At 38.6% G+C, this 14,376-nt stretch overlaps 2 protein-coding genes across 3 annotated transcripts in view; one reads left to right on the plus strand and one right to left on the minus strand.

Moving 5' to 3' along the window:
- MRPS22 (mitochondrial ribosomal protein S22) overlaps positions 1-4,205 on the plus strand; it is a 19,539-nt gene extending 15,334 nt beyond the window's left edge. Inside the window, exons 7-8 of the mRNA XM_007113370.3 lie at positions 2,951-3,059; positions 4,077-4,205. Of these exons, the coding sequence (XP_007113432.2) occupies positions 2,951-3,059; positions 4,077-4,172 (205 nt within the window). The 3' untranslated portion in view covers positions 4,173-4,205. The remainder of the gene's footprint in view (positions 1-2,950; positions 3,060-4,076) is intronic.
- Positions 4,206-4,804: 599 nt separating this feature from the next.
- Positions 4,805-14,376, minus strand: part of COPB2 (COPI coat complex subunit beta 2) — a 30,145-nt gene continuing 20,573 nt past the window's right edge. For both annotated transcript variants that reach the window (XM_007113368.4, XM_007113369.4), the window contains 9 exons: positions 13,656-13,786; positions 13,172-13,379; positions 8,892-9,002; positions 7,643-7,857; positions 6,160-6,252; positions 5,891-6,071; positions 5,638-5,706; positions 5,414-5,485; positions 4,805-5,166 (listed from right to left, as the gene is read on the minus strand). In XM_007113368.4, the coding sequence (XP_007113430.1) occupies positions 5,071-5,166; positions 5,414-5,485; positions 5,638-5,706; positions 5,891-6,071; positions 6,160-6,252; positions 7,643-7,857; positions 8,892-9,002; positions 13,172-13,379; positions 13,656-13,786 (1,176 nt within the window). In that variant the 3' untranslated portion in view covers positions 4,805-5,070. The remainder of the gene's footprint in view (positions 5,167-5,413; positions 5,486-5,637; positions 5,707-5,890; positions 6,072-6,159; positions 6,253-7,642; positions 7,858-8,891; positions 9,003-13,171; positions 13,380-13,655; positions 13,787-14,376) is intronic.

The raw sequence follows: 14,376 nt of genomic DNA on the forward strand, positions 1-14,376 counted from the left end.
CAATTGTAAATAGTGCTGCGATGAACATTGTGGTACATGACTCTTTTTGAATTATGGTTTTCTCAGGGTATATGCCCAGTAGTGGGATTGCTGGGTCGTATGGTAGTTCTACTTTTAGTTTTTTAAGGCACCTCCATACTGTTCTCCATAGGGCTGTATCAATTTACCTTCCTACCAACAGCGCAAGAGGGTTCCCTTTTCTCCACACCCTCTCCTGCATTTATTGTTTGTAGATTTTTTGATGATGGCCATTCTGACCGATGTGAGGTGATAGCTCATTGTAGTTTTGGTTTGCATTTCTCTATTGATTAGTGTTGTTGAGCATCTTTTCAAGTTTGTTGCAATCTGTGTATCTTCTTTGGAGAAATGTGTATGTAGGTCTTCTGCCCATTTTTGGATTGTTTTTTTGATATTGAGCTGCATGAGCTTCTTGTATGTTTTGGGGATTAATCCTTTGTCAGTTGCTTCATTTGCAAATATTTTCTCCCATTCTGAGAGTTGTCTTTTCATCTTGTTTATGGTCTCCTTTGCTGTGCAAAAGCTTTTAAGTTTAATTAGGTCCCATTCATTTATTTTTGTTTTAATTTCCATTTCTCTGGGAGGTGGGTCAAAAAAGATGTTGCTTTGATTTATGTCAGAGTGTTCTTCCTATGTTTTCCTCTAAGAGTTTTATAGTGTCTGGACTTAAATTTAGGTCTTTAATCCATTTTGAGTTTATTTTTGTATAGGTGTTAGGGAGTGTTCTAATTTCATTCTTTTACATGTAGCTGTCCAGTTTTCCCAGCACCACTTATTGAAGAGGCTGTCTTTTCTCCACTGTATATTCTTGCCTCCTTTATCACAGACAAGGTGACCATGTGGGTGTGGGTTTATCTCTGGGTGTTCTATCCTGTTCCATTGATCTATATTTCTGTTTTTGTGCCAGTACCATACTGTCTTAATTACTGTAGCTTTGTAGTAGTCTCAAGTCCGGGAGCCTGACTCCTCTAGCTCCATTTTTCTTTCCCAAGATTGCTTTGGCTGTTCGGGGTCTTTTGTGTTTCCATACAAATTGTGAAATTTTTTGTTCTAGTTCTGTGAAAAATGCCAGTGGTAGTTTGATAGGGATTGCACTGAATCTGTAGATTGCTTTGAGTGATAGCTTTACTTCTTCTTTTCCTATTTGGATTCCTTTTATTTCTTTTTCTTCTCTGACTGCTGTGGCTAAAACTTCCAACCTGTGTTGAATAATAGTGGTGAGAGTGGGCAACCTTGTCTTCTTCCTGATCGTAGCGGAAATGGTTTCAGTTTCTCACCACTGAGTACGACGTTGGCTGTGGGTTTGTCATATGTGGCCTTATGTTGAGGTAGGTTTCCTCTATGCCTACTTTCTGGAGAGTTTTTATAAATGGGTGTTGAATTTTGTCAAAAGCTTTTTCTGCATCTATTGAGATTATCATATGGTTTTTATCTATGTTGAATAAGAGTGGTGAGAGTGGGCAACCTTGTCTTGTTCCTGATCTTAGTGGAAATGGTTTCAGTTTTTCACCATTGGGAACAATGCTGGCTGTGGGTTTGTCATATATGGCCTTTATTATGTTGAGGAAAGTTCCCTCTATGCCTACTTTCTGCAGGGTTTTTATCATAAATGGGTGTTGAATTTTGTCAAAACCTTTCTGCATCTATTGAGATGATCATATGGTTTTTCTCCTTCAGTTTGTTGATATGGTGTATCACGTTGATTGATTTGCGTATATTGAAGAATCCTTGCATTCCTGGAATAAACCCCACTTGATCATGGTGTATGATCCTTTTAATGTGCTGTTGGATCTGTTTGCTAGTATTTTGTTGAGGATTTTTGCATCTGTGTTCATCAGAGTTAATTGGCCTGTAGTTTTTTTTTGTGACATCTTTGTCTGGTCTTGGTATCGGGGTGATGGTGGCCTCGTAAAATGAGTTTGGAAGTGTTCCTCCCTCTGCTATATTTCGGGAGTTTGAGAAGGATGGGTGTTATCGCTTCTCTAAATGTTTGATAGAATTCACCTGTGAAGCCATTAGAAGGGTTATTTTTATATACCCTCTCAGCTTTGAGGTGGCACATGGTAGGAAGGTATTGACTATGTGAGAGCATAGAGATTATTTAGTTTGCAGAAGGCTAGGTAAGTTTTAAGGTTGATAAAAATTGTTTATAGGTTTCACAAAAGATAAGTACAAACTGTAAGAATTGAGCTTTTGTTATGGCTTCATCATAGTTGTGTGACACTAGATAGGTTGCTGAGGTAGAACGTGACTTTCCTTTTGTTTGGTATGCATAATTTCAAGTTTGCTTCCCTAGGATGCTGATTTTTAACTGATGGGTTCCTTTGAATACAGGAGGCCTGGGAGTCTTGCCTTGGACTCCTAAAATGCCTCATACAGAGGCATCTGTCTGCTAATTCAGAGTCTCAATGAAAATTTGTTAGCAGATGTCACTGCTAATGCACCTAAAAGCAAGTGGCACTGAGCAATCCCCATGACCACCAGACTCTGGCTTATGTAGGATGAAGGTACAGTCACACCCTCTGAGTTGGATTATGTTATCTGCTGTTGATGTGGGCTGGCTTGGAAATCATCCACCATTAGAATGCTGTTTCTACAAGAAATGATGTTCTGCTTCCAAAAAGGATACAGCCACATTTAGAATATATTCACTGTCATAAATTGGGCCCTCCCTGTATTGACTCCTGCCCTACTTATCTCAGAGTTGGTATGAAGCCTAAATTAGCCAGTATTCCTGAAAGTGCCTTTGAAAATATGAAACTGAAGGCCGTAAAAAATTTTTTCTGGCCCAAGGAAAGTTTGAAATGTAATTTAAAGTTTGGAACATTTTATAGGACTGTTAAGCAAAAGAAGAAAACAGTACAAACAAAAATTAAAAATTAAAAAAGAAGAAAACAATAAACCCTTTTAACAGTAAACCCTTTCCCTCTAGAGTCGATGATGCCACCAGCTTGGTACAGCTCTATCACATCCTCCATCCAAATGGCCGGTCAGCTCAAGAGGCCAAAGAGCAGGCTGCTGAGGGATTACATTTAGTTAAGGTAAAGGGACTTTTTTCACATTAGCTACTGTGTGGTGACTGAGTTGGAAAGAATTTTAAGTGGGTCATATTTAATGGTAACTAAACAGATTTGTGGCCTTGAACCAGAGTGATCAGAGCTCCCATATTTCTTTAGCCTGGACAGTAGAAACAGAGCTGCTGCTGGAGTCCAAGAAGTTCAGACAGTGGGGCAGTAGCCCCCTTGTTTTTTGCAGTACTGGCAACTAAGTGGTCAGGTCACCAGCAGGGCATGGTGGAGGACTGCTGGGTAGTACACATCCCCAGTGCAGCTTCCCGTCCTCCAGTTCGGTCACATTCCTGTTCAGGTGTCCAGAAGCTGGGAGGGTAGTGCTTGTATAATACCAAGCCTTAGTTGCGCTATCATTTTGGAATCGCATACCTCTCAAAACTATGGGCTAACATAGATGTCTCTGTAAATGTTGAGAGATGATGTTTTTCAGGAAGGGAAGGGGGGAGATCATTGTGTAATTTTCATCTCTAGATTCTAATGCTCAGGATGGATAGACATGTATTTGTGGATCTGGCTTCTATCCCAGTATTACTTCATGCATACTTCAAAGCAGTTATAAAGCTTACTAAGGATAAAAACAACCAGTGATGATATCATAGGTGGGGTAGAAAAAAACCCATTCTTTAAAGTTGAAAGTTTGCTAACTAACTAACTCTCATTCTTCCAGATTTCTCTTGAACCTAATGGTTTTTATTTTGATCCAGCAATATCAGGTTTCTTTTTTCTTCTGAAAGATGGCACCCATATTTGGATACCTCTGGTGGTTAGAATTAATTAGTATTGCTTTAACTGTGATACTGTTTTCTGTCCATGTAGTATGCTTATTGTTTGGTAATCAGAAAAATACTGGAAATGTGGAGCTTTTTAAACTGGGACTTTCCTTTGCTACTACAGAAATGTTTGTTAGTGATGTCTCATGTCTCAAAACTAAAAACTTTATCAATAGTATGTGCTCTATTATTTTCAAACTTTTTTTTTTTTAAACAGGTCTTTGCAGAAACAGAAGCACAGAAGGGAGCATATATAGAATTAACACTGCAAGCTTATCAAGAAGCATTCATTAGCAATTCTGCAGCTTCCTAAAAATATTTTTAAAATAAATTTCATTTTACTAAATACTGGCTAGTTTTCTCTGTTAATACTGAGCAGTTTAAAATGTCAAAATTGGGAGTTCCCTATAAAATTACTTCTTCTTTTGTTTTTTAAATTCTAAGTAGTGCCTCTATCAATCATCAGAAATACAAAGAAAAACTTGTTACTCTGCTCACTTTCCTAGGCTACAAGGGGATAACTGAGAAGTACATCTTAGTGCCTGGTTATGAATTTTTCTAATCATGTCAGATGAGTACACTGTAACAAGAAAGGAAAAAAAAAAAGTACTATGCCTCTCTGTTACCAAATGGGCCAGTCGGTAATTTAACTAGAGCCCAGCTTAATGAGGTCAGAGGAGCTGGGGTTTCAGACCCTGATTCCAGAAACGGGTACCTACCAGACAAAGTCAGGGCAAGGCATAAGAAAGCTACATAGGCATAATGCCATGAGGTCAAGGAAAATGGTTTAGCACAGATATTCAGTTCTAAGAAAAATGTGATTGATGGTATTTGAAATAGTTATTCAAAGAAAAGAGAATGTGGGCTGATCCCTAGGTGAGGTGTAGTTTTGCTAGAATCCTATTTTCATTATGCAAAAAGGAAACTTTGAAGTATCTTCATTAATTCAAAAGATTTTATGAGATATGGTCTTAATGACAGTATGAAAAAAATCAAAGCCCACAGCAGTCTTAGTTAACAAGGAAACACTGTGATTTAGATGCTGCACATAAACTCCTCCAAAGATGAGGGCATTGTGCTCCCAGTGGGCCACAGCATCTACATATAAAAATCTAAGGAGTTTCTCAGAGTCCAAAGCACTGTGGTCAGGGTGATGATCAATACCTGTCCATAATAATGATCTGTTTAGTTGAGTAAATGGGAAACATTAGTCAGTCATCCAAAATATCTTCATCCAGGTTGATATCTGTTGTGTCAATATCTTCTAATTCCAAATTATCCAAATCTACTTCCAGTTCAAGTAAACTCTGCAAAGAAAAGGAAGAGGGTGAGTTATATAGTACTGTGTTAAAGCAAAGTTATTAAAGTTATCTGTGATTCATGATCCAAAGAGAACTAAAACAACAGTCAAAGGGGGGCATCTTCTCATTCAAAACCCCTGCTCTGAAACTGATTACATCACTTAAAATGCAGAGGCCTGCACATCCTGCAGACATTTGCAGGGAGGGAGGGTGAGGCTGGGGTCCAATAGGAAGTTGGGTATAATGTCCGTACCTTTTCTTCTTTGTTGTCTGTGGGGGGGGCCACAATAACAGGAGTAGGAGAAGCAGGTTTCCCATCAAGTTCCTGAAAACCCAAGTAGAAACACACATAAAAACAAAGGAATTTGTTCAGGAATTTGAAATTTTTCCTGAAGGGAAGGCAGATCAGGATTAGGAAGTGGGAAATGTTACTTAAAATCAACAAATCTCAACCAGACTTTCTCACGTCTGACTGACCTGCTGAGATGCAGATCTTGAGGGCTGAAAGCCTTTTGCCTCTTCCATAACATTTCTTTCTTCATTTGGCTATCAGAGAATAAAGCAATGATGAAATGAAATATTCTGAAAGCATAATTCATCTATAAACTTGGCCCAAATCCCAGATACTAGCTCTTAATCGAACCATAATGTATGTGGTGCAGTTCAAAACCAAGTCGTGAATGCCTTTCCACCCCGTAGTCACACGGGATGAGGCATCCCAGGCACTCACCGTGACAAGTGGGTATTGTTTGGCCGGCCACAGGTCAGCATGTGTTTCCTTCACCCATTCTTCGACAACGAAGGCTTCTTTTAATCCAGGAAAAAGGTTTTCATATTCTGTTGGATCAGCAAGGGATTCTGCTGCTTTCTGATTGACTTTTGAGAGATTTTCTCTCCAGAGTTTCACCACCCTATTACAGATATCATAGAACCATTGGGAGACTGTTAGGGGCTCTGTTTTTATCTGAAACATTTCTTCCTAAAATAAAAAGTCTGTACCTTGAAACCTGACTGGGTAAGTAAGTCCGTGCCAGGAAGGCAGCTTCTGGCAGTCGTCCAGTTCTAATCAAGAGCTCTAGGCAAGCATCAAGCCTAAAGATTAAAAAGGAGAGGCACTGTTACCAAGAATAAACGCTATAATAATGGCAGTTACCACATTAAAGACGTGTGGGTTTAGTGCTGGCAAGTCAGCACTCCAACTCTCACACATAACACCTCTTTTCTGTCACTGAGCCGCTAACTTGTCATCACCAGTGTGTTACATAACGGACTCCAGGAGTGTGAGAGATTTTTCAATCTCCTTAACTTCCCTAAGAAGAATCTAAAGGGGCTCTTTAAAACAAGGTAGCTTAGATAGGCACATTTAAGGGCTTCAGAATATGAAGAGCAGAAGCTCGGTTTCACAAGTATAGTTTTGAGGGCAGCATCTCTAACATGGACTATGCTGGACAGTCCAGTAGTGCCCAGTAGGAAAATATCCAGGTGTCCATTTTCTTTTTTTAATTTTAACTTTTTCCTGTGTAAGTGTGATAAAGTGGATAACGTGCTTTAGAACTCAGAAGTTTTTGGATTTTAAAAAGGTAATACCTTTTGGATTTTAGAAAGTACATATACCATACATTACATGATACCCTCAGCATCAGAGTCACAAACATCAATATTCTGCTATAACACATGAATACTAAATGCAATAAAAACAAACCAAGTGGCAGAAAAGCAATTAATAATAATACTTCAGCGTTTAGGCCAGGTTTTGCCACCAAATAAAATATTCTCAGAATGTTTTGGGGTTTTTGAGTTATTGATAAGAAATAGTGGACCTATTCTTACAGGTATATAAATTTACACATACATATGTTATAAAACATACACATTCAAAGTTTTTATGATTAAGTGTGAAGTTTAAAAAGTATGTAGAGCAAAGTTAATGAATACTTTTGTGTTTTATTTCATAATACGGTCAACTAATGATCTGATATGCACTAACTGCTAGACTTTTTAATACATGACATTTTTATGCTTTATAGTTGAAATCAAATCTAAAAGTAACTAGCATCCTCATCCACCTTATTTTTGTTGTAAGCAGATCAGAATTATTCAACTTGGGTAAAATCACCTGCCATTCAGGTACCAAATGAAGCAAGCAGCCCAAGAGCCTCCTGCCTTCATTAAATAAAATACCTTAGTAAGTGGCAGGGCTGTTGAGAAAGGGGTTTAACATTTCTCCCAGTTGATCCTCCCTGAGCAGCTCATTTTTCTCAAACATTTAGACCAAATGTGGTAGGAGCATCCTTTGAGTTCTTTTCCAAAGCAGCACTGTCCTCCTGCCTGCTCCCATCAGCAGCACCACTTGGCCAGGCATCAGCGCTCTCTCCAGGGTTCCTTCTTCATGTTCCTCTCCAAAGACCACCCTTGAAGTCAGTGCAGAAGTCAGTGCTTTATTACCGTGCCCACCTCTTTTAGACCTTGGGTTAATACTTACTTGCCCTGTAAAAAGTAGCTCATGAATGCCACATTATTCTTGCCGTCTCTCTCCGCACCCTCTGCTAGCTTGTTCACCATAGTAGCATTTCCAGAGGCAGTGGCCAAAAGCAACAGACCCCCATAATCCTGTGCATGGTGCAGGCACTCCTGGGCTAGGCCAAACTGGCATTTACTAATGGCAAGTTCCGCAAGTTGTTTCCACTTCTGTTCTGACTGTAAGAAAAGAGATTCCACATTAAAATATCTTTTAAATAAACATTGGAATTTCCAACATCAACATTTTTCTGTTAGTCTGAACATTATTGTACTAACAATTTTAAATTTTCTGTAATTATAAAATACATATTTTATGTATACTGAGCTGTGCTTGTTAAGTAGGTTCTATCAAAATAAGAACAGAATGACAAAATGAGGAAATTGAAATTATTCACATACATAAGATTAATTCAAACACAAATCAAATTTAATGCTGCATGTGAAAAATCATCAGCCCATTATATTTTTATTTTGTAATTACATAGTGAAACTAAAACTAACGAGTTTTAAAGGTAATTAGACTAATTATTTTAAGGAACGATTTAATACCATTTTTTGAAGGCAGAAAATACTTTTTATGTCCTGAAACATTTAATAATAAATATTATTTCTGTCAGTTGTAGCTTTTCAGAAATCAAATAAAATGCTGCTCATTTGGATGATCTTAACATAGCTAAAATTTATTTAGTACATCTGAAATGAATTTACCAGTAAATGCTAGACTTAAAACCACAACTGGGAGCCCTCAATATACAAAATATGCAACGATCCATAAAAATGTCAATAAACTGTCTCAAAATGTCAGAACCCTTCTTTAAAACCAACATCTTCCTCACTAGTTTGGGATATTGGCAAATTACTGCTATGTCTGCATCCTTTTAGAGTTCCAGACTCCTTTATCTACTATCTTCTAGCTTTCCTTCTCTTCCAAAACAGATCTCATGTAAGATTAAAAAAAAACACTTTTTCTTAAATTAGAATGCTAAGAATATATTAATAAGAATATAATAATATATATCTCCAATATAATCCATTTAATTTATGCAAAGATAAACGTAATTCATTTTTTAAGAAGACCAAAGAAAAGCAACAACCTCACCAAAATGAGTCACTAATTTGCATTTCAGAAAACTTTAAAACACAACTTATAGTAAACACATATAAGTACCTACTGACCCATCAGTTACAAAAAATCATAAATTAGTACATACCTCTGCTTCCACTGCTAATTGGTATGCAATTTTTAGTTCTCCAAGCTGAAGAGCAAGTTCAAAGCGATGCTCTGGGTCTGTGGATACTGTAAGAGCTTGCTGCTTGAAGCCCTAAACAGATAAAATATGTGTGTTTATGTACAGAAAAACCTGTGTGTGTAGTCTACATATACAATGCACACACATGGCAAACAATCCATTGCTCTCTCAAACTAAATACGCTGCTGACACTGGAAGCCCCATTACTTAAACAAAGTAACAAATAAAAAATACTCTTCAATTAGAAGACAGAAAAATTAAGGAGCTGTTAAATTAACTGGTAAAAAACAGGGCAGGGCTTCCCTGGTGGCGCAGTGGTTGAGAGTCCGCCTGCCAATGCAGGGGACACGGGTTTGTGCCCCGGTCCGGGAAGATCCCACATGCCGCGGAGCAGCTGGGCCCGTGAGCCATGGCCGCAAAAAAAAAAAAAAAAAAAAAAAAAAAACAACAAAAAACAGGGCAGACAAAATTCAGTCACACAACGTCTACTGTTTTCTAAGCAGCGGAAGCTGACCAATGCTTGATAAACTCAAGTAAAACAACAACCAGTAAAATTTAGAAATGTAAAAGTAAACAAATGTCAAAAAGAAAAGGATTTTGGAAAGTTGACTGAACAAGAGCCACTTCAAAAAGAGAAAGACAGGCACAGTGGTGTAAACCTAGCTGTTCGTAATCTCCTGAGCTGGGCCTTAGAGATCTAGTCCAGTGCTCAGAGATAAGGAAGTTGAATGTAAAACCTTCCAATTTTCTATCATCTGCAGGTCATTTAGCAAACATTTTACTTTCAGATCCTGATATTGATCTGGTGTCATTACCTATGCCTTTACTGTTGGTCTCATGTCCAGTTTACTCATCAGCAAGTATTCCAGAGCACAGAAGTCTAAAACTGCCTTCCCATGCTCCAGTCATCAGCAACAAGCTTTTAAACCAACTACTGTAATTACTATATTAGTTTCTTCCTCAAGACAAACAGGGCTGATGGGGTCTGCCCTATGGGCAAGTTCTTCAGCTCCAGGGATGTGGTATATGAGACAAAAAGCTCAGGCTGCAGAAGACTTCCTCAGATTGAGAGTGAATGCTGTTAGGGGGTGGTCAGGATGGAGAAGCTGGACAGCTGTCTGAGTTCTGTCTGGGTAGATATTCAGCACTGCTGTATCACTGTGTTTAAAATAACTTCCCAGACTATACAAGCTGCCCCTCCCCTCCATTCTCCCAGGAGTACAACGTAACAAGGCATTCTGAATAATCTGCATTACTCCCTTTTTCCCTAGCACTGATGTAGACAATATAAAATCCAAGAGTGGAGGATGGAAGATCTACAGAACTAGTCAGATATAGGTGAGGGCAAAGCAGATGAAATGAGGTGGGCTATATACACTTACTTTTGCTTTCCTGCAAATCCCCACTGAAATGACACTTAGGGGGTTCTTTTTTAAAAGCATAAACTCCCAAGGACACACAGAAAGGTAGCAGAGACATTAGTAACAATTTTGGAAGCCCAAAAGCTAGTGGAGGAGTACAAACATTCAAGTTAAAACACTAGAGAAGACGAATCCCTAAATCAGGAGTGAAGACAGCATAGAAACAACCTGATTCACACCTCAGAATCCTCAGAGGTGTCTCGTGAAGGGTACTGCTAAAACCAGCAAATAAACAAAACTGCCTGAAAGTCCATATAAGAAGCAGTTAGGGGCTTCCCTGGTGGCACAGTGGTTGAGAATCCGCCTGCCGATGCAGGGGACACGGGTTCATGCCCCGGTCCGGGAGGATCCCGCATGCCGCGGAGCGGCTGGGCCCACGAGCCATGGCCGCTGGGCCTGCGCGTCCGGGGCCTGTGCTCCGCAACGGGAGAGGCCACAGCAGTGAGAGGCCCGCGTACCGCAAAAAAAAAAAAAAAAAGCAGCAGTTAGATACCCCAGGTCCCCACTCCTCTCCCCGCCCCGACCTCTCGACACACACAGAAGACAGGAATCTTGTTCTTTGAAGAAGGTAAACTAGAGGGTCTCCAGTCTGAGGGATCCCTGCATACCCAGAAGGAGTGCTGAGTGGCAAAAGGAAAATAGGAGATTATAAGAATGGATGTTGAGACTAAATATTTTAAATACTAAATACTGAGACACCAAGCCATACTCTGCTCAGCCCGCAAAAGGATGGTGATTGGGGAGCTTCTCTGTAAACTAACCAGCCAAAGGGGTAAGACTTAAAAATACTAAAATGTCAATGAGGGCCATATGCCTGCCTGGACAGTGCCTGGTGCAATATTAAGTGATCATTAAATTCACTAAATGAATAAATGAAAAGTCAATAAATTCATCAGATGAAGATACTGACATTGATTGAGGCTCCCCAATCAAAAGGCCCAGCCACATCACATATTTTTAGTCCAGCCAATAAATTCACCCATAAACTCAGATCTTTTGACCTGCTTCTTAGACCTCCACTCTTAAATGAGTGCCCAAAGATCATCATATACCTGAGGAAAATCTTTAAAAGGAAAGACAGAGATCAAAATGAACCAACCAATCTGAAGAAAGCATACCACATAAGGGGAAAAGAAAACTCAACAACAAACACTATCATTCATACCCTTACAGAGGGTATGAAGAGAAACTTTGATCCATAAACAAGATTTTAAAAGTCCAAGAATAACAAAATGAGAAAACCAGTGCAAGAGGTCCAACATCTGAATAACAGTTGCACAGAGAGAATATAGAAAACAAAGGAAGGAAATCAAGAGAGAAATGATTCAAGAAAATCTCTCAAAAATGAAGGAATGAGTTTCCAATCAAGAGAGCTCATCTAATACCCAGCAGAATGAATGATAACTGACCCCTACACCAAGGCCCACCATCACGATAACATCACAGAACAATAGGGACAAGATCCAAAAAACTTCCAAAGAGAAAAAAACAGATCAGGTACCAAGAATCAGGCATATAAACGGCTTTAGACCTCAACAACTAGAAGTTAGAAGGCAGAAAGCAAAATAGAATTTCGTCTTCAAAATTCTGAGAGAAAATCATCTCCAACCTAGAATTCTATATCCAGTTAAATGGCCAAATATGTTTTAAGGTAGAACAATGGCACTTTCAGACAATCGAGGTCACAAAAAAATTTACTTGCTATTAATAAATAACCCTTTTCTCAGGAAACTACTGAAGGACATACTCCAGCAAAATGAGGGAGTAAACCAGGAAAGAAGATAGGGAATATAGGAAACAACGGATCCAACTCAGGAGAGCCAAAGGGAAGCCCCAACACGATGGTGAGAGGATATCCATGATGAGGGTAGAAACCAGTTCAGCCTGAAGCAGACTGAACATACTGAAAGGAGATTTCAAGGAAATCTGGAGAACCATCAGAGTAGGGAGAATAACCCTAAGCACATAGAAAAATAAGCAAAGTTTTAAAAAAAAGAAACAATTATTAACTCCAGGGAAAACAACTGCAAGAAGAGAAAGCTATTGCTATAATATATCACATGGCTCAGCTATGAACAGTGTTTACACAGCCACAGTAATATACACAATGAATACCAATTTAATCAAAATTATGATGTAACTATACTGGGAGGATAAGGAATAGGAAAGTGGCATGTACGTGGTAGAAGCAGGGGGAGTGAAAGAAAGATAAATTCCTCATCTTGTATAGAGTGGAAAGTCCCAAGAAATGCCTAAAGCTGAGAAACAGCAATATAAGCATGTTAGACATGTGGAAATAAATGCCAACAGAGTCAGCTAAAAGAATTATAAGTGATTACCACTAGGGAGTAGAAGTGAGAGAGAGAGGGAGGGCTGTTTTTTTCCTAAGCCTTGCAAAACGTTATACTCTGTGCACATATAACTTTGAATTTATACTAAAAATTGCTACATTAAGGAAAAGGCTTATCAGTAACGGTAAATTTTATGTATGTTTTACAAAGAGAGAGAGAGACAGAGAGAAGCCAGCTAGGATAGAGAAAAATGCAGCACAGAAATGAAAATATTGATAGAACGGAAAAGAAGTCTACAAAAAGGGAAGACTAATAATCACCTCCAGCATTTAAAGGGGATGCGAAGGGCAATGAGAAAGGAGAAAGAGGAGTTTAACAAGTGACTTAAATTTACAAGAGAAATTCCATTGCCATAAGGAAATCAGCGGCAGTTAAGAAATAAAGTTCTTCAAATTCGTATTAACGTTCTTTCAAATTGCTGGTTTTCAAAAACACACACAAAACAAACAAACAACCCCCAGCCCCTTACCTGCTTTTCCAAAAAGTGAGCAACTCTGGTCCTCTGCTCTTTCGGTATGGTCGGAAGGACCTTATCAGCCATGCTGAAGTCTCTCCGCATGACGGCCGTCTGGTATTCCAGCACTGAAACCAGCAGGGAGTAGCTAACGATGTTGAGTTCCTTATCCCCCAGATAAAGCCTGTTGTCTTTAGGAATATAGCCCAGGAGATACATCGTCCTGTAAGAGAAATGGAAACTAATTTAGAACTAAGCCCAAATCAGTACATACACACACTCTCTCTCTCTTGCAGTCACTCACTCACTCTGCCTCTTGCTCAAAATCTTTCCATTTGATTGATGAAATTTTGGTTAGCAATTGCCACCTATTAAAACGATAACACTGAAAAATCAGGCCTATCATTGTTAAAAGCCAGCAACTGGTTTTGTTTATGTTTTAAAAGTATGCTTTTAAATTTAGGATGCTAAAGACAAAAGCAAAACGATACTCAGCTACCTGTCCAAGTGGGCAATGGTGACTATTTCTCCTCCGACATAATAATTTAATCTGTTCACAGAACTTGTGTAAATGAAGCAGTCGCCTACCCACAGCCCTGTTTTCACAATTTCCTGAATCTCACCAAGAACCTGCAGGAAAAAAATAAAGTCTATTATTATCTTCTTCAGCAATAGGAATCCTGTCAATGACAAAAAACTGAATATAATTAGGGGTGATACGTAGAATAAGAAATGCAAAGAAAGAATCCTATTTCAAGAAAGAAAATCTTTCCTTGGAATTTCTACTTTCTTCACTTAAGAACAGATTCCTGGATGAGTATCTGTACTGTAATATCTCACTGTTGCGTCAAAGCTGTAATCTAAAAATGTGTTGATAAACTCCTAACATACATGAGACTGGCATAATAAGTATTTCAAAAAGTCTTCCAAGACACCTCCACAATGGATGATTTATCTTTACATTTGAGAACTCATTTTAAATAACTCTGGCTAAATTGTCTTAAGACCAAAACACCTTCTAATTTCCTTACTGAAAGATAATCAAAGTTAGTCTAAAGGTTTTCTAAAATCAAAGCACAAATTTCTTTTGAACAAATACTTTCAGACCCTGACCTCTGAGCCAAGATTTTAATTTTCACATTTTACCGTAACTCCTTAAATGCTTATTAGTTTCCCCAAACCTATTTTATAGTAAAATGTTACAATGAGTGAAGTTCTGC

The sequence above is a fragment of the Physeter macrocephalus genome, chromosome 1 (assembly GCF_002837175.3).
Source record: "Physeter macrocephalus isolate SW-GA chromosome 1, ASM283717v5, whole genome shotgun sequence".
NCBI classification, from domain to species: domain Eukaryota; kingdom Metazoa; phylum Chordata; class Mammalia; order Artiodactyla; family Physeteridae; genus Physeter; species Physeter macrocephalus.